General features: G+C 34.9%; 2 protein-coding genes across 4 annotated transcripts; both read right to left on the reverse strand.

The window, feature by feature from the left end:
• Positions 1-631: 631 nt before the first annotated feature.
• Positions 632-5125, reverse strand: LOC126692263 (protein CHROMOSOME TRANSMISSION FIDELITY 7-like). Of its 2 annotated transcripts, XM_050387796.1 has the most exons (7): positions 4975-5125; positions 4322-4571; positions 3465-3729; positions 3092-3187; positions 2750-2818; positions 1441-1793; positions 632-1067 (listed from the first exon to the last, which is right to left on the reverse strand). In XM_050387796.1, the coding sequence occupies exons 2-7, from the start codon at positions 4480-4482 to the stop codon at positions 914-916; spliced, it is 1098 nt and encodes a 365-aa protein (XP_050243753.1). In that variant the 5' UTR covers positions 4483-4571; positions 4975-5125; the 3' UTR covers positions 632-913. The 2 variants fall into 2 exon arrangements, with proteins under 2 accessions (XP_050243753.1, XP_050243752.1); XM_050387795.1 differs by lacking the exon at positions 4975-5125 and having other exon boundaries at positions 4322-4637.
• Positions 5126-6693: 1568 nt separating this feature from the next.
• Positions 6694-18742, reverse strand: LOC126692264 (uncharacterized). Of its 2 annotated transcripts, XM_050387797.1 has the most exons (21): positions 18606-18742; positions 18254-18324; positions 18079-18151; positions 17775-17897; positions 17373-17542; positions 17119-17268; positions 16543-16692; positions 15699-15759; positions 14795-15105; positions 14428-14559; positions 12913-13032; positions 12707-12793; positions 12443-12565; positions 12126-12246; positions 11911-12036; positions 10287-10421; positions 9601-9752; positions 9283-9423; positions 8070-8387; positions 7273-7415; positions 6694-7077 (listed from the first exon to the last, which is right to left on the reverse strand). In XM_050387797.1, exons 2-20 carry the CDS (start codon positions 18308-18310, stop codon positions 7305-7307), a joined length of 2661 nt encoding a protein of 886 aa, XP_050243754.1. In that variant the 5' UTR covers positions 18311-18324; positions 18606-18742; the 3' UTR covers positions 6694-7077; positions 7273-7304. The 2 variants fall into 2 exon arrangements, with proteins under 2 accessions (XP_050243754.1, XP_050243755.1); XM_050387798.1 differs by lacking the exons at positions 6694-7077; positions 7273-7415; positions 8070-8387 and adding an exon at positions 8464-8818.
• Between the last annotated feature and the right edge of the window lie 5002 nt (positions 18743-23744).

Below are 23744 nucleotides of genomic sequence, written 5' to 3' on the forward strand. Positions count from 1 at the left end.
ATATTTTCTATAAAACTATCTCATTTTCCTATGTTTGGTAGCAATCTTAAATGAGTTGAAAAACAATCTTTTAACTTTCCTTATTTAACTTACTGTGATATAGAGTTATTTTCCAACAAAAAATAGTGAAAAACAATCCTTAAAAATAAATCACACTTTTTATGTTAACTAAAAATAGTTTTCTTTTGATTTATTTTCTCTGATGCTGCCAAATGTTAAAAAACATTAAAAAAACTATCTCTACACTATTTTTCATAATTTTTAAGTTGGATATATTGGCACATCAACTATTAATGTAGGAGTTATAACTTCCCATTTGAAGTAAGAGATAGAGTCAAACCATTATTGGTGGTCAAGCGAAGAAATAGTAAACAAACACCAATTCACCTAAAAGAATTATAATCAAGTTTGGTAGAGAGCTAACTTGTGCTGCTGTCAGTAATAGTTTAATTTATTACTGTAAGGAAAATTTATTAGACCTCTCTTTAGGTCTTAAAACACAAATTTTGTTGTTCTGAAAAGATATCCACTGGATCTCAAAAAAAAAAAAAAAAAAAAAAAGAAGATATCCACGTTTTTTTAAGGATGTCCACACTTAAACTACTGAGTGTGTACAATAGTGTGCAAATAATTATTGTTTTTCTTAAAAATGGTCCTATCTGCTTTATTTTTCTCTTTCATATTTATTTCCCCTCTCATTTGGGTTACCCTAGAGAGTTACAGATATCTTTTACTCCCTCCAATAACAAAGCAGATATGCATCTGCATGACTCAGCTGAACAGAGGTGGTAAATACTTCCACCAAATATTAGCAATAGTTTCCCTAAAAATTAATGCAAAAGCAGAAAAAGGTTTTGCAAAGCTTCCATTGAAAGTAAACAACTTCATCAGGAGATGCTTAGTCTAGAAATTTTTAATTAACCATCTGTGAGTTTAGACCGTTGGTTTTGTACACCAAGAAAGATCCAGTGCTAAAATAATTGGATGCCAGTGCCTTTCCAGCTGAGGTTGGCTGAGAGAGTGCCAGTTGAGAGAGTTCAAGAACAGAACCCATGCAGAAACTCATCCTGCAATTAGCATTAGATACGAGAACAGCCAAAATAAGAGCAAAACACATTAGCAACTGATTAAGAAAAACCAATCAGTTCAGTTTACTTCCAAGGGCTGCAAAAAGGTTTCATATTTGCGTTGAAGAAAAAAGTGATTGTGAAATGTTCCACTCCATTTCAAGAAACAAGTGATACACATTCATATTTGTTATTAAGATATCCTAGGTTTGAACTAGTCTTGATCTTCATTTAGCTGACATGATTTGGCTGTATGTGATAGAAATACTTGAAGATGCCATATATAATTCAGTTACTTTATCAAAAACCCCAGTGAAATAGAACACATAGAGATGAAATGTGTCAAATGACTCAAATAATAAATAAACCTTACCTCACAGCATCCAGTAATTGGCTAGCTATGTGCTTTCTTCTGTTAGAGGGAGTGACCCAAATAGCTCTAATGCCACAGACAGCAGGTACCCCTTCGTTTTCACAAATGATTGCTCCATTGAGATTCCCATCCAAAACCTTAGAACTATTAACAGAACGGGTTCTTTTCTTGACTTCCCTTTTAAAACTGATATCCCCAAATTGGAGGGAGGTTGAACTTTGTCTTGCCACTTCCTTGGAAGAAGTGCCCTCAGATCCCCCATTCGATGAGCATGAGCAAACTTTGAATGCTTGTTTTATTGGTTCTGCAAGTAGGCAACCTACAATCCTTTGGGAGGAAATAAACAGATACACCTGCCAACATGAGAAACAAAGCAAAGAACAGCAAGTCAACACCTCCATGCACAATCATATACAACAGAGGCATGACCCCTGATTCAAGCGCTCTTCCTCCAAAAAAATTAGAAAATATAGCGAATGACTCTAAAATCTACAGATAGCATACCAGAACCCTCTATCTGGTGCAACTAGACTATAAGGGGGTTCATCTATTACAGTGGCAGAGTAGGGCTTTAAGGGGAGGTTAGGAAAATCAATTGGAAGATGGAATTAGGTACATCCAAATAGAAGACAACTCAAAAGTGGTTACCAATTTTGTTATTAGAAAGTCTGTCATGCCTTGGAGAAAATGGATGCTGATCCAAGATACTATTAATTCATCGGATGACTGCCAGGAAGTTAGAATTAATCATGCTCATCAGGAAGCAAATAGAGTAGCTTATGCAGTGTTAGTATTGGGTATTGTTATGGATAATTTCAGTCATGGGAAAACAGATTTCCTACATCAGTAGGAAGAATTTTAGGAGAAGATGCTGGGGAACTATCATTTATTCCATATACTTTTGAGTCTAGATTATGGTTTTTCTGTTTCTAAGAAGGCAAAACTAAACACACACACACTCAACACAAAAAGAAGATGATAAAGTTCAATACAGAAGCCACACACATGTATGCATGTATGTATGAGATAGAATTCAAGGATGAGAAACTAATGCAGACAGATGAACAAGTACACATTTTAGTATTACAGAACTGGAAGGAAGCGTAAAACAATCATCATAGAAGTTGTAGTTTGTTGATCGTGAATTCATAAAATTGATGTTCTATTCTGGAATCATTGAAATCTGAATGGAATCAAGTAAAATTTAACAAACAAATCAATAACAGTGAAAGAATCCTCTAGCAATTTCTTTCATTATAAGAGGAAATAAAACCTTATGAAACTATCAAGTAAAAGATAATGCCAATACCTTACAACTCTTATGGAAAATCCATCCACTTCCAAGCTCAATCTCCATCATTTTTACCACTTCCTCGACCTGCCAGTACAATATTGTTCCAATTTAATACCACAAAGCATTAACTCACAAGTCCCATTTACATACCAATTAATATAAACTAACAAATTTTATTTTGTTATTGGTAAATTACAGATGCATCGAATGGATTCTAAATCCTTAACCTCACCCTCTACATATTCTTATGGGAGGAAAATTGCCATTTAAGCCAGAACTCATTATTGTAGGTATAAGCTAACAATTACAAACCATCTTATTCAATAATTTCATAGAAATCACAAATTAAACACGAACCTTGCTCCTATGTGCAACAGGATCACAATCTAACACCAAAACGATTCGACCACCTTCAATTGAAGGCATATGGACAACCCTTTCACTGCACCAACCCTTTAAAAAAACTCCAAGTTAGCAATATAAAAAATAAATCACTAAAAAAAGAGCAATGCTAGAGAGAGAAAATTTTCAAAATTTTTTTCCCACAACTTGCTAAGGTAGCAAATTATGATTGGTGTAACACTATTTTCACACCAACCCATCATTGATGCTACTTTTATTGTATGCCAATTATAAAATGTCACATCAACAGTTGTGGAAATATCATGGATTTTTTTGTCACTAGACTTAAAAACAAACAGCGAATCACATAGTTCTTAATGTAATATACCTTGAATGGAATCCCAAGGGTATAGTCTCTATGAAATCTCTTGTGAGCCTTCTCATCCTCTTCCTCTCCAGGAGCATACTTGACCCCACATGTTGAACATGTGTGTAAATTAAAATCAGACTGACCCAAATCCAAATGCAACTGTGCATAAGTTCTCTTCTTCTTCGTCTTAATTGCTCTTTCAGAACTCTTCGATTTCGCTATTGAACACAAATTATCTGAATTGGGTTTCTTCACTAGTATCTCACCAATTGACCCTTTGTTACTGTACACCCAAAAATTAAAAGTGTCATAGAACATATAAATTCATCATTATTCTTCAAAACCCATGTGTGCAAACAAGTTGAAACACCCAAATGTTTAACTTAATTGATTATTGTTTAGATTCCCAGATAACAAAACAGTGTATTAAAGCCAATGAATACATAAAATTCATCATTATTCTTCAAGACCCATGTATGCAAACAAGTTGAAACACCCAAATGTTGAACTTAATTGATTTATTTAGATTCCCAGATAACAAAACGTTGTATTAAAGCCAATGAATATATAAAATTCATCATTATTTTTCAAAAATCATGAATGCAAACAAGTCGATACACCCAAAATATTTAACTTAATTGATTATTGTTTAGATTCCCAGATAACAAAACAGTATTAAAGCCAACGAATATATCAAATTCATCATTATTCTTCAAAACCCATGTATGCAAACAAGTTGAACACCCAAATGTTGAACTTAATTGATTTATTTAGATTCCCAGATAACAAAACGGTGTATTAAAGCTAAATATAGAAGCAAAAACGAAGAGCCCCAGTTATAAGATCCTTCAAAACACATAAACAAAGAGCTTTACCTATCTGGGTTTCGAGCTCTGCGTGAGTAGGTGTTGAAGACTTGGTGCTGTTTGTTCTCCCAGATGGTGAGTTCGTCAAAAATGGGATGTGGGTCTGGAGATTTGGGTGCCATAGAAGTAGAAGTAGGGTTTTTGAAGAAAGTACTGATCTTAGCTTGCATTGTTGTATGGCAATGTATTTGGTTTTCTTGCCTAAATCTTCAACTCCTTCGTTTTAGAAGTCCAAATCTTCTAGCCCACCATTTCTGTCCTATTATTTAGGAAATTGAAATTAATTTAGCATTTAATAAATTAGATGGATTGGACTCTTTTATTCTAGTGTTTTTTTCTTCAATCTTTCAAGTTGTTCTCTTTTCTATGTTTTTTTTTTTTTTTTTTAATTTTAATTTTATTTTGGCGCCAAAATAGGAAATTAATAAATTGCAATGTAGATTTTCCCGCTTTTTTTTTTTAAATCTTAAAATTTTGGAATGGTTTGGGCCCATGGGTATTGGGTAATGTTAATGACTTAATGTATTTGTGATTTTGTGATTTGTGTGATGTACCAAAAGATTTTAAAATTCATCTAGTAAAGCAGAAATACCGGATTTCGGCCGGAAAATGAATACCGGCCCGAAACAAAAACACAGATTTCTTTGTAGTTTTTCACTCACCTAAGATAATTTCTTAACAAATTTCACCATCTGATGCATCTCTCTTCTCTTGTATCTCGGTCTCTTTTCTGCTTAGCTTTCCATTTTTCTTGGTGGTCTCTGCAATGTCTGTGACTCTGTGTTCCTCTAATCTTCTTCTTCTTCTTTCTACGCTTTTTTATGTCTCAAGTGTTTCTCACTCAAAGAGTCTTGCTTTGGGTACCCACGTGATGACTGACCAAAGGTAAGAAGTTAAGACTAGCTTTTTGAAATTTGAAATGAGACAAGACTCAGTGGAGGAGATAAAATAAAAATAAAAATAAAGAAAGATAAATTGTAAAAGTAAAAGAGAATGAGTGGAGGTGAAAAAAAAAGTGAGTTATTAAAAAAAATTTGTTGGCAGAGGGTAGTGGAAAATTGAGATACGTGTGCCAAAAAAATTCTTTACAATATATTTTTTTTTTATGGAAAATTTTTTACAATATTTTCACAATAAGTTTTAAATTTTAGGTTGTTAAGGTTTCTCAAAAAAAAAAAAAAAAGTTGTTATGAGTTTTTATTGGTGGGGAAAAAAAGTTATCTTAGCAGTAGGTTCAAATTAAAACCAATAAAAAATAGTCACATATAATTTGTTGTAAAAGTGTTGAAAAAATATTGTGGACGTAGCACATTTATAATATATATATATTAAAAATCAGAAACGGTACACCAGTATTGACCGATATCAAAATATATCGTTTTGTTGGTCAAACCGATAAAGCCTCTAGTATGAAATTGACTTCCTTCTTTCAAATCACACTTTTTTTTAGAAGATTTTTTTATTTTTTTATTCATTTTAATAAAAGGTTTTCAAATGATCTTATTTTCGAGAAACTTATAAATAAACTTTACCAGATTGGTATTAAATTAAAATGACTTAACTCCCACTAAAGTGTTTCATTTTTGTGACTTTGGCCCACACTCATTTTTCACCCGTTTCTTTCTTGGATTTTCCAGATGGTACATTTTTCTCTTTAGATTTTAATTACTTTGTATTTTTTGTTTTTCATTTTTTGACTCTCCCTTGTATAGTACGAGTATATTACTGGGGTCACAGTGTTACACCCTTTTTATTTTTAAAAAACAAACAAACAAACCAAAAACCCAAAGCATCCCAAACCAAGTAATCTCTCAAATTACAATGCTCAAAAATTTCTAAAAATAGAAACAAAAATGATCTTTTAAAAAATATATATAAATGAAATCCAACTGCTTATTAATATATAAAAATAATAATAATAAAAAGGTTGAAGGCCTTTGTAAATAACCTGCTCTCTTTGAATTGCGACTTTGCCGACTTGTGCTGCAAGTTCTGGGTTTGCAGGTGTGGTATTAACACCCCCATAACATTTAACCATAGTTCAATTTAATTTGTATATAGATGGAATCCTCACTATTTTTTGATTGGATATGAATCAAATTGAGGATTTTGACAATTTTCCATCTTGTGTTGAGACACTAAGCATCAAGTAATGGGGTTCGAGAGCTGGTGAGAGCAATGAGACACTATCTATTATATCTGAGAAATACCAACCTAATGTCTTTCTAAATTATCTTCAACAAAAAGAATCATAATCATGTGTTTTCTATCAAAATATATATATATATATTTTTTAAATGCAAGTGACGAATTGGACATAATCTCGGTGTATCAGTGTATGTGTGTGAGAGAGAGAGAGAGAGAGAGAATCCCTTATTCCCTAAGGTCTAATAAACAAAAATATATATATCACAAGTTGTCTAATACAAAATTTCATATCCAAGAGATTAACTATAGTACAACCAGAAGGATTTGGGGGAAAAACACAATCAAACTATACATTGAGATAAGATTGCTTCTATAATTTAGCTCCCCAGCAAAAATTCCCAGAACAATGGGTAGAATTTTACTTCCTAACTCAAAATTGCAGACACAGGGTCCTGTAGTAAGACTTACACTCAGGACCAGTGCCTTATATTTACTGTAAGACTTTGGCAATGTTCACTAGCCAAGATAGTTGGATATTCCATTCTCAGAGCTCATTACTAGAGCATTCACCTTGAGGGCTGATCTCTAAGAGTTACCATGGTGTAAATTAAGTATTGCTGCAAGAAACAAACGAAGTGTGAGGACTAAGCGACAAGTACATTGCCAAGATGTCTTGAAATTGTCAGAACCATCTGGGTGCATGAATGATGCATCAAATTTTGAAAATGTAAAAATAAAAAAAAATAAAAAAAATACTAATAATAGTTGAGATTAATAGAAAAGGCATGAATTTGAAAAGTTAGACAACTCACAAGGGAAAGATGACGATTTTATAAACATCATCCTATATTGCAGGTATCCCATTCGATGATTTACTTATCAAAACTTTTAGTCGATGAAAGGCACGCCGTATTTTATGCCTCTCCTCAATGGGCATGCTGATTTCCTCTGAAGACTGGAAAAATTACATAGAAGTAATCAACAAGTATCTTAAAGCTACTAGCATAAGAAGTAGCATTTAAAACTAATAAATAGTGACTTGCTAGTCAGAAGAAAATTTCAATTTTTTCATAAATCTCAAGATGATTTGCCATAAAGCAGCAATCAGAATCAAAACAGACAATCTAAGGTATCAACTCACAATACAAAAACAACAACAACCAAGCCTTAGTCCCAAATCAACTTAAAGATGATGTGAAAAAAATCTATCTTACAACAAATTTGTCAACATGTCCATCCCATGCCCGTTATGCATACAAATTCAAGCTATTTGGCACCAAGAGTGAGAGCTCAATGTAGCACTCAAATTGGAATTCTGTCTTAAATTTAACAAACAATGAGAATGTATAGTGCAAAGTATGGCTATCTACAAATTATATTTGTTATGCATGATCTGCATAAAGGGGCACCTGCCTCAGTAGTTGGCTTGGCAAATCATGGTTCCCATACAAGTGTCTATATACCCATACATACAGGAGCAACACACACACACGCTAATTAATATTATAGGATTTGATGGCTTTGAATTACGAACTACATACTTCAGTTTAGCATAAATGGATGTGGTTTATTAAATGCTAAGTGTCATGCTTGAGGTGCAAACTTATACCTGTAAAGAGAGTATTTTTTGTAACATATGGACGATTTCTGCCTTGAATGCAGAGATAATTTTCTGAACTTTAACATCCTTATGCATGAATACAAGGACAGAAACAATGGCATTTATTCTACTTGAACACTCCATTGCATGTTGGATACAGTTAGGCGAACACAGTGATGAACTACTTGCAGTTATCAAGGATCCCATTGTCTTCAAAACAAGATTCAGAAGTTTGTGACTTCTATCAAACAAGAAAAAACAAGGTAGGATATAATAAAGGAGTGTAGGAAAGGAGACATTGGCCTCATCATGATCTTCTGGAATGCACTGCACATTAGGCAAACTATATTAGTAAGAATCACCCAACCAAGTTTGTGAAAGATTGTTTCTCAAAAAAAAAAAAAAAAGTTTGTGAAAGATTCAACACACTCATAAACACCAATAAGCTTTGTGATCTTAAAAATAAAAAAAACAAACAAACTACTACATTAACAAAATAAGATTATACATCATAATAATACTAGGCCGATCAGCATACCACAATACATCATTAAAATTAGTCCTACCTCGTATATTGAGCTATAGACACAAAAAAAGACATCTTTTGCAGTATAAAATAAAACTAAATTAAATTAAATTATTATATAATGGAAACACACTTCTACATGAATTTTGTGCGCCATAATTATTATCAGAATTAGAACCTCAAATGTCTCAGTCAGCATGCCCATCCTTCTGGATACCATAGGAGATGATGGCTGTTACATGGTCAGGATGAACTTTAGCAATTTTGCAGAAGTTCAATTTTTTTTTTTATGAGAACACTTTCATTTACATATAACACTTAAGGATGAAAGCTTTTACGATTTCCCCCTCTGGATGAAAGTTAGCATGTCTCAGTTATGCACGTGCCATGAGAACTTTGTAGATCTTTTAAATTTTTTTTTTTTTTTTTAATTATTAAATATGATAACTTTATTTACATAGAACACGGACTTGCGTACAAGAACTCTCTAATCATAATAGAGAAGAAATAAGAAAAACTAATGATTTCTGCATTCTCGCAATATATGGGCATCCAAGAACAAACCACTGCCAGCACAATCAAAGAACATAAACTAAAAGATATGCTAAGCATATGTATTAACCATTTTCATTTTTTTTTATAAAAATTATTTAATAAATTGTCAAAGGAAGATACCAAACAAGACAAAATACTTACATGCACAACATCAATCAGATATCCTGAAATGAAATTGCTTAGAGTGACAATACTCTGCTCAGAAAGTCTCGTGGGTTTAGAATCCAGCACAGCAAGCATTCTGAGCATGGCACAAGCATTGTCCAAAGGTGGCTTCATTAACTGAAATACAAACACATCAAGAAAATTTCATAAGAATCAGTCAACAGATAATCAAAGAAGAAAAGAAAACAGTTCAAAAACCATTTCCTTATTCAAGTAGGGAGCTTTTGGAAGTCATCAATTTAAAAGAGAACAAAATAAATAAAGGTTTAGATTAAACAAGTTTAGTAAACTTACTATCTGTCCAACTGACACTTTCTCTAGAATCTGAAAAACAAGAGAACTGTCACCAATCTGCGACAGGTTTGAGCAAACAACAGTGGTGACTGACTTATATGTTCCATGGTTTCTCATCTTTATATCACTCTCTTTAACAGGATATATGTTTTCTGCAAAGATCAGAAGCTCTTTTCAGATTAAAATAAATCAGTAATGATGAATTGTATAGAAGTAACGGAATTGGATCCCAGCAGATAAAAATCAAGATACTTGTAACTTGAGAATGGGTGTAAAAGAAGCTGGCAAATTTTTGTCTAAACATTAGTTTATAAGTATTAACTAGCTCCTTCTATTGATGCAGTATTTTACCTACAAATGATATATTCTAAATTCAAATTAGATAAGCTTTTTTAGACATCAAACTTGTCATAATTACTACTTTTAATGAGTTGGTTACAGTTATTGATGGACGACATGGCAGCTACCGTTAAAACATATAAAAAGGTATCCAAAAGCTAATTCTAATACCCAAGCATGCAGTTAAAAATTATCTCATGCTAAAATTCTCTATTTGCAAATATATAAAGAAGAATAAGATTAATACATATTGAAACTCAGCTGGAAAAGTGAATAGAAAACCAAATGCTGGTCTGGAAATAATAAAATATAATAATTTGCAAAAGAAGAAATTCTTTCCAAGGTACCAGGTAAAACTTTAAAACGTGAGAGCAAAGTGATGCTGAAACTGATATAGTCAGTAATTTTGACATGACCAGCAGCATAGGCCGAATGGAGAACCTCTATACTTCGTAATAATATAAATGGTTCCAAATCAGGACCTGCAACAGTCAGAAAATAAAGAAAATGTAAACAAAGTCTATTTCACAAGAATTTCAGGAGAAAGGGCATAGCTTTCTACTGCATGTATATTCCACCACTACATGTATATTCAGTGAAGTTCATACTACCATATACTAAAAAGCAGAAAAAGAAATTTCCCTAAACACACTATGCCTTTGGCAATAACATCGATCACCCCAGATATTTATAAACATGCATTTAACTCCTATTCATGAATCACATCTTGAAACTTAATGCAGCAACATCCTGGACATGATTGGCGCTGTCAATCTGTGTTCTAATTCAAGGAAACTCTTACTTCATTTAATAGCAAAAATACCTTTAAGAAAAGTCATTTGCCTAATTATCTTAAGAACAAATTCTACTATAAATGAAGTAATATAAGGAGACGGGATTTCTATCTTGCTGTGGGAGATCATTCTACTGCCCAAACAAGAAAGATGTCCAAATCCTTTTTTTTTTTTTTCATTTTTTTGATAGGTAAGAAAAAATATTATTGAAGAAGGAATAGCATGAAAAATACACAAGGTTCACCATAGTGAACAAAGAGATAAAGGAAGAAAAAAGAAACAAATAAACACTAAGCTATTCTAAGAGACAAAAGAATATCCATAAGTGTAGAACAATCCGAGAGACCCCAACACCAAGACCAATCAAAGAAGGTCCGTTGGCATAAATCTAACAACTGAGCAAGAGATTTCCCAATATCCTCAAAAGAATGCTAATTTTGTTCAGTCCAAATAGTCCACATTAAACAACCCGGAACCAAATTCCAAATATCAAAATTATGTTTCCCAAGCCAATGATACCAACAAAAAAATAAGTCTACAACTGAACCTAGCATGACCCAATCAATCCCAAACAACTGAAGCATATACATCCACAAAGAACGAGCTACCGGACAGGAAATCAGCAGAAAATCCACAGATTCCTCATTACAACAACACATACAATAACGATTCACCAAAATGCGACCACGGAGCATAAGATTATCCAAAGTTAGAATCTGGCTATGAGCTGCTGTCCACATAAAGAATGCCACCCTTTTAGGAATCTTTACTTTCCAAATGCCTTTCCAAGGGAAAGTAAAAAGAGTTACATTTCGAATCTTATGATAGAAAGACCGAACGTCAAACTTCCCACTTCCATTGAGGCGCCAACAAAGCCTGATCCAACAAGATGTCCAAACTTTTAAGTAATGTTTTACTACTATAAAGGGAACCTCAGTCATTGCAGCTTAAATTTGAAATCACAAACTACCTTGATCTGTTTGGCAAGGAATGTCAAGTAATTTCCCCAAGAAAGCCATTACCCACAGACACTTTGAAAAGTATAAACATAAGTGGTTCATATATAAAGAAGACCAAATTATCTATGCTAGTAAATCATCAATTGTAGGGATACCAAGCAAGTTTAGGATTGCTGCAATTAAATCAATATTTGAACTAACAGACATGTAATACTTACATAGGCAACAAGAAGCTATTGACTGCAACAAAGGTGAATCCAAATTAGAAAAATAGTAAAGGCAACAGAGAGAGAGTTCCTGCGAATCTCTAGGAAGCCTGATGAAAGGACCATAGTGTAACTTTCCTGCAGGATAAAAAAGAACAGGAAACAAATTGATACTGCCCCAAAGGGTATTGACCAAATTTAAATGTCTTTAGCAAATTGATTTTTACCATCATCCTGACATGTGCAGTAAAACTCTAGCAATGAGTATTGCATGTTGTCATATTCCCATGCAAGAGAAGAGTTCAACAGAGCACACTGTCCCAGCCGAAGTTGCAAATGCAACACAACCTGCAATTTCAAGAGATACAGAACCCATGTAAAGGTAAATAATGAGTAACAATAAAAATGGAGATGAAGATTAAAGCTTAGAAATATGGGATGTTAATCCACATTTTCATCTTATCAAACTTTTTTTATTCAAATAATAACAATTTTTTCTAATTGCAGCACCATGAAGTGTTCATGAGGTAAATCATATGGTTACCTGGGAACAAGATGGATGCTTATCACCTAGCAGGATTAGCAATGGAGAAAGCTCTCTTATCCAAGCAATCTGATGGTCTAGTATTTCTGGATCACTTGAATCTAGGTATAGCCTATCTTCCTTCTACAATATGTACAAAAAAAAAATTGGTGATCATATTTTTGGTTGGGGGGGGGGGGGGGGGGGGGAAGGAGAGAGAGAGAGATGGTGACTCTAGGCAATCTTAAAGACATTGTGACCCAGAAAGTAAAAAACCAAGCTTACTGGAATAAGCATATCTTCAATTGTAGAAAGGCATGCCAACTTTAATGAAGACTCTGGGTGGCAATCCTTAAAAGCATTGGTAAATGCCTGCAATCAATAAAGTGCATGAACAAACAATCCAATAAAGAAAGAGGGAGGTTCAACAGATGTGATTTACCATAGAAAATCTCTTAGCAATTAATAATTCTTAAAAGCATAAGTCAGACCTGAAGAAGACGAGACCTCCAATTGCTCGGCACTTGTGAAACAAGTTTTGGGAAAAAAGGAAGAAGTGAAAGTAAATGCTTTTCCCAGACTACTTTACCAGACCTTGTGCCACTATAAATCTGCAAAATATATAATTTACTCAGATTAAAAGAAAAAAAAAAATCACCTATCTATACAAAATAAGCCTGTTACATGAAACATCAGATCGTCTCAGCAACCTCCCTAATATATCAAAAAAGCAGGCCTTATTAAGTAACTTGTCTTGTGAGTCAAGACAAAAGGATTTACTTTTAACAAACAATTACATAAATTATTAACTCCTACTATAAAACTCAAAGGCACATTATAAATCCAACCAATCTGACTCAACCGTGTCTGAGATGCTGGTCCAACACATACTGAAAATGATACAGCACAATGCAATAAAAGAAAATTTAATTAAGTTGCACAAGCACCCAATTGGCCTCAAACCAATGACTTTACCCTCCATCCTATTAGACTATAAGTTTGGAGGAAGTGCCATTTGAGTTCATAGGCTGCCCAATGCAACAAATATTAAAATGTCCAGTGTGTAATATAATTTGATCTCCAGTAGATACATCCTAATAGATTATTAGTCTAACAAATCATCTTGATTAATATGTATGAATATATGTCTAATAATGCTAAATCTTTATATTATACTTCATTTTGATATATACCAAATTATAGTGTGTCATTTTTCCCTGATGTGCAGTATCGCAACAAATAATTTTATGTTCATTTAATCTGATAGGTAACTCTACTCAATCAAAAAATTAATGTGTAGATCACATTATTGTAATGATGATTAATATTCTTGGACACTAAAATATGTCGATAATTTGCATAAACTGACATTATTATCACTTTATAGGCTTTCTTTTATTAAAAAAAAAAATCTTTATGTTTTAGTAACATAAGTTGGTTCACGATATGCAAATGAAATGTGCACAGATTGAATGATAATATTCTTCTTTGCATACGCAAACAACCACAAGCTTTTTTGCAATATATATATATATATATATATAGATTAATCTGTAAAGCTTTTTGCCCTCTATGTGATACTTAAAAAAAAAATTTACTCCAATTAAGTGCAATGTTTCAACTATAAATTGTTCATTATACCTCATTTGTAATGCTCTTCAAAAATTCATTGCATTTTTTAATGCTACTTTTGAAATCAATATTGATGTTTCATATCAGACTGGCTACAGTCATCTATATTTCAATATCATGTGAGCTTTGTGGTTCATGCACTCTTCTTGGTCCTCCATGATTGTACCAATTACCAGCATTAAAATATTTAAGCAAGAACAAAACAAAACCAAAAAAAAAGGAATTTAAAGTTATACCTGTTCATTATAACTTACAACTGTTTATATACACCTCACCAGAAAAAAACTCAGTATATTTTACAAATCCACAGTTGCAACATTCGAAGACCATGCATTTTTAAAAGCTATAGGAACATAATGGTGCAAGAATCAGACCTTTCCAAGCAGTGCATTTTCTATAAATTCTAGAAATTTCTCCCATATGATAGCAGGAGGGCAGATCCATTCGCTGATTTGCAAAAGTATTCCCATAACCAATGTGTTCAAGATAAAATACCTATCATCATCCTGTCAAGCAGAAGAAAAGAAAACCACAACAATTCAAATTTAGACAACAGCACCTTAAGCATGCACACAAAAGTTTATAAAACATGGGTCAAAGGAGATAGGCAAATATTATCAGGAAGACACATAAAAGAAAGGAAATCCAATCAAAACCGATAAAAAGGGGAAAAAAGAATACAACACTCTCATTGGGAGCAAAGAAAATAATCTGAAAACTTAATATTGAGGTCAGTCATACCTTTTCTGACATGTGACATGTCGGGTTGAGGGGAAACACTTGTAGTACCTTCTTCATTAGCAATGATGAGAGATTTTCATCCCACTCTGTCACATCAGGTACTCCATGAGGTTGATATTCTGATTTACCCTTGTTAGTCCCATAAATAAAAAATTTGGCTGTGATATCTATGCATTGGAGTATGCCCAACATACAATCAAATGATTGTGCATCAAGAACTGGCATAGCGCGAGCAAATGAAACAAAATCTTGGAAACAATCGGCTAAAACTGGCATAAGATCCTTCAGCTTCTTGAAGATGACAGAAAATCCTACACAAACAAGGAGAGCATTGACGAGGACCATCAGAAGCTTAGAAAAATTGAATATCATATTGAAGAGAGATAGAGAGAGTATAAAAAAAATGGCACTATTGAGTAATACTGAGATGGAGGGTGTGGTCATGGATTAAGATCCATAGGTGCATGAATAATTACTATTAAAAAAATACTAATATCATGAGTAGATACTTATCATAAATAATAATAATAATAATAATATCATGATTACATAATAAGCTATATAATGATAATAATCAGATGTGAACTTCAATTTTCCATTCTTTTCCAAATGAATAAATATAAAAAAGATGCCAAACAACGAATTGATAGAAAACCAAAATAGGTATCAAAAGTTAGAAATCTACTAAAATTAATCATTGAATGGCAGCTGGTAAGAGCACCCCACCATATCTAAATATGTTCGATAAATAAAATTTTGATGATGAAAAAATTGCTGGTGTCACCACCATTGCAGGATTAAGCACGTTTATTTTTATGATGCACAAAATATTGCCATACCCAATCACCAAATGATGACATCAAAATACCCATGTACAAGTAAGGTATAAAGTGCTTTCACATACCAGCAGATTCTGTAGGCACGTCAGGCTCAAAAGCATGTAACATCCCTTGTCCAGCTTCATTCTATTAAATTAACAAGAGAGCATTAGAAACTGATAGGCACTTGTAAACGGAAAAGGCATAGCATACTATACAAGAGCATAATTAAAAACAAATTAGACTAGAACATGCAATTTTTACTGCTTTTTTTGATAGGTAATAGAAGTTTTATTAATTAGAAAAGTACAACGTGTTTACAATAGTAAACCCACTGCAAGTTACTGCCCATGCAATTTACTGTGCTAGGAAATTTTTCATCTTTGAAAGCTGTAGTCATCACAATCATGACATAGGAGCCAACTAATAGAAAGAATAAGAGTCATATTTCAATGGACAAGGAAAACCAAAGATGGCCATCATCACACAGCATACTGATTATCCACTAAATTCTTCAAATTGACTTGGTCATTCAGATACTCACTTTATAGAAATCAAGATTTATACACTTTAAAAACCTGAAAATAGAGTCATGTGAAATGAACTTGACACTATATATATACAATTACGGGCAAATTACTCAACCAAAAGAATAAGGATGCTGCAAGGATGGTAAAAAGCACACAAGATACAACTAGTACCAACCAAATTAAGCAGTAAGAGATAATTGAAAGTGGGTAAAAATTTTATAATATTAATGAGATGACAGGATCATAACAACAACTTAAAAAAATATTATGCATCCAAATTTTTAAAAGCAAAATATGGTTATGCAATACATTGGAAGAGCTAAGCACCACAATAATGAATAACCAAACAATAAAACATGTGAAACAGATGGTACATTTGCAAATGATAATTAGAAGGTACCTTTTCACAGGAGTCAACTTCTTTTTTATTACAAGGCACCAGCGACAAGCAGTACACCAACCCAGCAAGAACACTCTTGAGCTTCCCTTTGTCCTGTACATAGAACTGGTACTGGTTCTTCCGTAGAATATTCTCATAATTTTGAAGAATCTGTTGATGAAGCAACCAATAAAATCTTTAAGAAAATCCCAAAGCCAAAAAGATTGATATCATGGGAAAATATAACTATTCCTTAACTCTCTTTTTTTTGGGTAAGTTACATACACACTCAGTGAGTTTGAACCCTAGACCTTACCCTCTATCCCATTATTTAGAGAACAAGAAGTGCCATTTAAATTAGAGCTCATTGGAAACTTCATTTTTTTAAATCACTTGGTATTTGACCACATCACAAAAGGATTGGAACTGTCAACTCACCCACCACCCTATGGTTATGTGGGGTGACATGGCGTAACACCTAAGTTAATGAGCCAAAATAAGAACACGGATTCTCAAATAGCTTAGATCAGAAGGATTTTCAAGAGACAAATGCCAATAACATAATCACAATTAACTAAAAGAATCAAATTAAGATACCTTTTCAGCATACAGGAAAAAGGAAGGTGGATAATTCTGGACAACAAGGTCAAGAAATTTGAATGCCATCAACCGAATGTCAATTGATAAATGCGTCATTGCATTAAAGATATACGCCATTGTTAAGGAAATAAAAAGCCCTTGATTATCCTGGACAAGGAAAACAGAGAAATATATCTCAAAAAAATGAAGAACTGGTGTCAATCAACAACAATGAATAATACAACTAACATTTTTTTATTATTATAAATTACCTCTTTACAATTAGGGAATATCACTGTCTTAAATAGTTGATACACTGTTTCTCGAACCGCTTTATCATTATCCCCAATACGTTCACGCAGTTTCTCCACGACAGCATATTTGTGCAATGTTAGCTCTGCTGGATATTTAAGGAATAAATCCTTAATACCCATCAATGCATCTTCAGAGACGAACAAAAAATTTTAGTTGAACATTGCAATTACCATTCAATATGAAGAAAATAAAAACGGGGGTGCATAACATTCGAATAGCTCTCTTCAAACTAATGCATTAAACTTTAACACTACACTAACTTTTGTTTCCTTCTTTCTAGACCACTCAATACATATAATTGTTCCGCAAAATAGAACACTTTCAAAATAGAGAAAACTTCCATATTAACAAGAAAGTACCTCTACGAACTTTTGGGTTGTGATGAGATGTTTGCTGAAGAAGTTCTTTCAAAGTCAAACCTTTCTTGTTCACAGCTAAACCTCCCTTTTCTGATGCCACGCTCTGCTCGGGAAGTGTGATTGCTGCTCGTAATGCACATTGAGTAAACTTTTAGTTAATAAAATCAACACAAAATGCTTCAAAAGGTTCATGTATGTGTATGTGTGTATGAAAACAAACTTAATAGGCAATTCTTCATTTACAATCAAATTTTGCTGCCTAATCAAAATTAAATTTGGAGCTGAGAGACTCTTCAGTCAATACCTTTGGATTTAACTTCGGTATTCGTAGCATTCTTCGGCGGCGGCAACTTCCTTCCAATCTTTCGCTTTATTTTCTGCATAGTTTTCAACAAATAACGCGAAATCACAATAAAGCTTTGAATACTTTGAAATCACAGTTTCAAAAACAAAGTTTTTGTGCTAAATTAAGAGATTACTTTGAAATCGACTCCACGCTTTTGCTGCTTCTTTGAGTGAGCCTTCGATTTCGCCATTTTTACTAGAGAAGCTAAAAAATCAAGAAAAAACGAATAGGTTTAGATTCTGAAATAGAATCACAGTTCCATTGCGTTATAGAATAGTAACGAAGCAGCTAAACGGCGTCGTCTAGGGTTTTCAGTACACTAATTTAAGTCGGTGATCCTAAAAGCAAATAGGTTTTGCTTGCGCAGATTTTTTTTTTTTTTTTTTTTTCATAATAATATTGACAATAATTATGATGATATTAATAAGAAGTAAGAAAAGCAAATTATTTAACAAATTTTGATTTCTTTTTTTTCTCTTTCGTACCTTTTCTTGGCAGCCAAACGGAATATAGTGGCTCAAAGGTAGGGTTGTTAACGGTGAAGAGTCTCGAGAGATTTCAAAGCCCTCAACGGAAATAAGAACGTAAGTGCAATTTTTAATTTATGGAAATTGCGATTTACTCCCGTGGTTTGTTATAATTTTGTCTTTTGCCTTTTTTTTAATAGAAAAGTTACAATTTTGTCTTCAATTGCAATATTTCACTCTTTTATACCAGTATTTTAGTCAAAAAAAACAAATATTTATACCAGTATAAAATTTGGTTAGTCCAAAAACCTCTTGATAAAAGTTTTGTAATACTAAATTATAATATTTTTAAATCATCTCTAACCAATTAAATAAATCAATCAAGTTGGGTAAATTGTGGCAGGAAGTTTGTTTTATAAAAATGTAATTTTTGATAATTTGAAAGAATTTCTAACAATTTTATTTTAATCTAAAGATCATATTTAATGTGAGGACAATAAATACAACTACATGGATTAAAAAAAAAAAGGAATATTTCATTTATTCATTTGTTTGGAAGTTTATTACTGAAAAAGAAAATGATTAGAGTAAATTGTGTATTTGGTTCTTATCTTATACACAATATTTCAATTTGGTCCTTAACTTTTTAATTGTGTCAATTTGGTCCTTAACATTTCAGTACCGTATCAATTTAGTCCTTACTGTTAATTTTTGGATGAAAATTGATAAAATTTCTAATGGCCAAAATAAAAAATTAGCTTTCATATTTCAGTACCGTGTCAATTTAGTCCTTACTGTTAATTTTTGGATGAAAATTGATGACACGTCTAATGGCCAAAATAAAAAATTAGCTTTCATTGATATGACAATACAATAAAATTTTATTTTGCCCATTTGACATGTCATCAATTTTCATCCAAAATATAACAACAGGGACTTAATTGACACGACACTGAAAGGTTAGGGGTCAAATTGACACAATTAAAAGATTAAGGACCAAATTGAAATATGTTGTAAAGGATAGAGACCAAATATGTAATTCACTCATAATGAAATGTTTATTTCATTTCCTCCTAAATAATCATCCCACAAATTGGAGTAACACTAGTTCTTCTACACTATGTTTAGGTGTGCATGGAAAAATGGAATGGAAAAGGAAATAAAATGGTAGGCCCATAAATGAATGGATTATGATATTATGTATTCTTTTAGTGTTTGAAAGCTTAAAGAGGGAAACTTTGAGTAGAAAGTTCCATTTAAAAATTAAGATGCAGTGAATTACACCATATAATTTCAAAAGTAACAAATTAAACATTGATGTTTCAAAAAGTAACAAACTAAATCTCGATTCATTGAAGTGAAGCAAAATTGTTTGAGGCCCATAGTTTAATTTGTTATGCTTCTAGAGTATAGGGTTTAGAATGCAGATTTTCAAATAAAAATGAAAGATTATATAATGCTACTAGTATATCATTTACATTTAATTTGTCTTTTTTTCGGGATAATTAAAATTGACAGTTTTGTCTATAGTGGTTGCAATGGATTTGGGTGTCGCTTAGCCATGAGCTTTTCTATTTAGCTTGTATCTTAATTTGTTTATGTATAGTTTTAAAACCTCGTTTTCAAGTACATTATACTTGAACTCACTTTCATGATAAAACCAAAATAAGCTAATATCAAACAAACATCGGGTGGTTCATTACTAATTGATTTGGATGGTTTTGGCACTGTGCAATAATGATGGAATAGAATAATGATTTTATTCTTTTTATATTTTTTTGTCTTCCTTGTAAAAAATGACACTGTAGGCTCCAAAGACGAGCTTGCTGGGCCAAACCACTATTTGGGCCCACAATTTATTTATCTAGTGGGTCTGGGTATCCTACCTTGGGTTGTCCTAGGCTAAGGGACCCAATGAGGTCATTTTTTTCTCTTTCTCAATGTTATCTTCTCTCTATCTCACTCACTATTTTCTTTCCTCATAATTGCCTCCCCCAACTATCCATTCATTTCTCCTATTTATAGCCTTTGTTAATGGGGTGATCATCATTATCTTCTCCCTTAGTGCAAAGAAATATCCAATGTCGATGAACTTAAGTGGATTTTTAGGTATGAGTGACTTTGGAAATGGTTCCCACTTCAGTTAATGTATTCGGCAGCGGAGTTTCCTAAGGTTCTGCTAGGCACTTAAATGGCGATGTGACCGGGCAATGTGACCGAGCATGTGCATAGCGCCCGGAAATGGTTTCCCGAGCATCCTGTGAGCGAGGCGTACGTAGTCCGTCTTTTAAGTGTCAAAACAACACGCAGTTTAGATTGGTAGTTATTCATGGGTTTGGGTCGGGGCTCTTGTTGATGTGAAGGTTGGACCTTTGGCCCATATCATTGATTCATGGTCCAAGGCCCAATATGAACTTGGGTGTTAAGTGCCGTACAATAGCCCCCCCTTGATTTGTCCTTGGCCCCCGGGGATGAATCAAGGAGTCAGAGAGGCAGTGTTTTGCTCGAGAAGTCCAACGGATGTGCTTGGGTGGTTACAATGATCCATAAATGCGCTACTCAAAAGACGTGTCGCTTCAGACCCTACGGTTCTGCCGTCATTATTACCTGGCGGTTCACAAATCGAGGCGCGCGTGTGGATTGCTCTGGGCATCTCTAAGGTCACTCCCTTTTTACTTCATCATTGCTAATTAATGTCACTTATTGCACACCAACTGATGCTTTCCTTGGCTCCTATAAATAACTCATCTTAATCCATTTTCTTACTTTTCACTCTCTGTTACTCTGAAACTTCTCTCTACTGAGCATTCTCCTGCGCTCCAGTCCACTAACCCAGAATCCTCCTCTCTCTTAGAGCTAGAAGTAAGTCTTCTTCCCCTTTCCTTTGTTTTTATTTCCTTCCCCAGAGCCCTTTTTAATTTCTAGTCATAGGATGGGTTTTGCTTACCTCTTGAACGCCGGAGCTCCCTTAGTCGCCTTTAGGCAAGCCTTTAGTGTCCCTGATGATGTGGAGTTGGCTTATTGTCACGAAAGTGAAATCGCCCTCCACAGAGGGGCAGGCACGGCCTTTTTCCCGCTGATGTCTGTCCTAGAAGGCGGGGTCAGGTTTCCCATAGACCCGCTTCTACTTAACACCCTTAGATACTACGGATTGAGTGCCGACCAACTTCCCCCCAACTTTTACTGGGTAGTGAGTTGTGTGGGTAGGCTGAACCAATGTTCAGCTTGCAATTAGACTACCACGTCGTAAACCACATGTACAGCCTTTGTGGAAAGAAGAAATCAAACTACTACTTAAAGACTAGAGATAACAGGGTACGGCTAATTTCTTGTTTGCCGGACTCTAATAGGAATTCTGCTGGGGAATATATCCGGGTGCGCAACAATTGGTTTGCCGGTGACATCCCTCCCTCTTTGTCACGGCGCGAAGTTGGTTCGTCCTAACCTTCAATTCCTCATGTTTCCTAAATTTGTACATACTTTATTTACTCTAACCTTGATTTGTTTTCTTTTTGCTACAAACGGTTCAGTGTTCACTCAGGATATCAGAACAGTTCACGTCCGGGACCTAAATTTTGTGCTAAGGTCCGAGATCTTCGTGCACCTGGACGGGCAACTCCGTGCTTCTCACCTCATTCTCGGCGTGGACCCGGTGTACTCCACTTGGCAACCTTTAAGCCAAGCCCTCATTGTAGATAGCCCACTTCTTTCTTATATAGATGTTCAGCACGTGAACTTCCTCCCCCCCAACATTACTGTAGGCGAAGCACAAGACCTCGGCCCGCGGTATACCTGTTCGAACGAACTCGCGCCTATAAGGGACGAATCAGCCGAAGCAGCATCCAGACATCTCCGGGAACGTGCTCACAAGGCCATTCAGCATGAAGTCGTACCAGCCGAACCCACGAATCCAGTTCAAGTAGCCGCGCAAGAAGCCACGGAGTCTAGTGACTCTTCCATGATACATTCCGCTCACGAAGACATGGTGACCAAAAGGACTTTGACTGTCAGCCATTTCATCCCTGGGGCAAGCCAGGCCGTTCAACAACAGCCTCCACTTCAAGGGCGCGTCTCGGCTCCTCCCGTTCATCATCCGCCTCCCCTTGCTCCCGGACGACAACGCAAAAGGCAAAGGCTTACCGATCAATCCTCCACCAGCCTGGGAGAAGGTCAAATCCAAACTCCCCTTCAACCTTCTCGGGGTATCACCATCCGGGAACCGCCGACCCAGGTTGGAACAAATGTGGCCTCATCCTCCAGACCGGCGCAGCCGTGGCAACCAACGTACGAGCTAGACGACACGCCCCTCTCGGCTAGCGCAAGCGTCCGGGCATGGGAGAGGGGTGAAGGGGGCCGTGTTGCCCAAAGCTTGGTCCACGATCTCCTCCTGCCCGAGGATGTGAGCGCATTTGCTGATGGGACTAATGAGTCCATGGGGAGAAGACTCCAATGGTACACCATCGCGGTAAGTCCTCTTCCTTTGCACTCTTATTATTATCATTTTCCTTCTGTGCACGTCCTTATATTTTTTGTGTTCGTTGTAACTTCAAGTTGCCGTGCGTGAATAACATTGTCTTTAACAGGCCGCCCAGCTAGCCCATATACTAAATGAGAGGGTGAAGGATCTTACCGAAGAGGTTGATCAGGAGAAAGCCGGTAAGGAAGAGGCTATGAAAGCGGCTAAGGAGAAAACAAAAATTGCTGAATCTGCCGAGAAGAGGGCTGCTGCTGTAGAGAAATCCCGGACTTCGACAGAGAAGAAATCGGCGGAACTAGTGACGCGACAGAATGAAACGGAAGTGAAGCTGGCCGAAACAGCAAGCTTGAACTCCACTCTATCCGAAGAGGTTGCTGATCTGCGAGTGGCCTTTGAAACTTGTGAGAGTAAGTGGTATGATGAGGGGTTTGCCAACGCCGAGAAGAGTGTGGAGCCGGTGGTAATGCAAGCTCGGCAGCTATCTTTCTAGGAGGGCTGGATGGCTGCTCTACAGGCCTTAGGCGTGCCTGAGGACTCCCCTCTTAGGGACCCTGGTCAGATCCCCATTCCAGTCTCTGTCCCTGCCTCTCAGAACCCAGCCGGTCCAAACGAAGAAGAGGAGACAGATAGCTTGAGGAAGCTGGTGGAGCAGATTGACGCCCATGTGGAGATGATCGGGG

This window comes from Quercus robur, chromosome 7 (genome assembly GCF_932294415.1).
Source record: "Quercus robur chromosome 7, dhQueRobu3.1, whole genome shotgun sequence".
NCBI classification, from domain to species: domain Eukaryota; kingdom Viridiplantae; phylum Streptophyta; class Magnoliopsida; order Fagales; family Fagaceae; genus Quercus; species Quercus robur.

What these genes read in the sequence shown, in the direction of transcription:
- LOC126692263 (XM_050387796.1), bottom strand. Translation starts at nt 4,482, where the DNA reads ATGCAAGCTAAGATCAGTACTTTCTTCAAAAACCCTACTTCTACTTCT. An exon ending in CTGTTGCACATAGGAGCAAG is followed by an intron (nt 2,819 to 3,091) that starts GTTCGTGTTTAA and finishes TTGTACTGGCAG; the next exon opens with GTCGAGGAAGTGGTAAAAAT. An exon ending in CAATTACTGGATGCTGTGAG is followed by an intron (nt 1,068 to 1,440) that starts GTAAGGTTTATT and finishes TGCTAATTGCAG; the next exon opens with GATGAGTTTCTGCATGGGTT.
- LOC126692264 (XM_050387797.1), bottom strand. Translation starts at nt 18,310, where the DNA reads ATGGCGAAATCGAAGGCTCACTCAAAGAAGCAGCAAAAGCGTGGAGTC. An exon ending in TACCGAAGTTAAATCCAAAG is followed by an intron (nt 17,898 to 18,078) that starts GTATTGACTGAA and finishes CATTACGAGCAG; the next exon opens with CAATCACACTTCCCGAGCAG. An exon ending in CGTGCCTACAGAATCTGCTG is followed by an intron (nt 15,106 to 15,698) that starts GTATGTGAAAGC and finishes TTGTTTGTGTAG; the next exon opens with GATTTTCTGTCATCTTCAAG.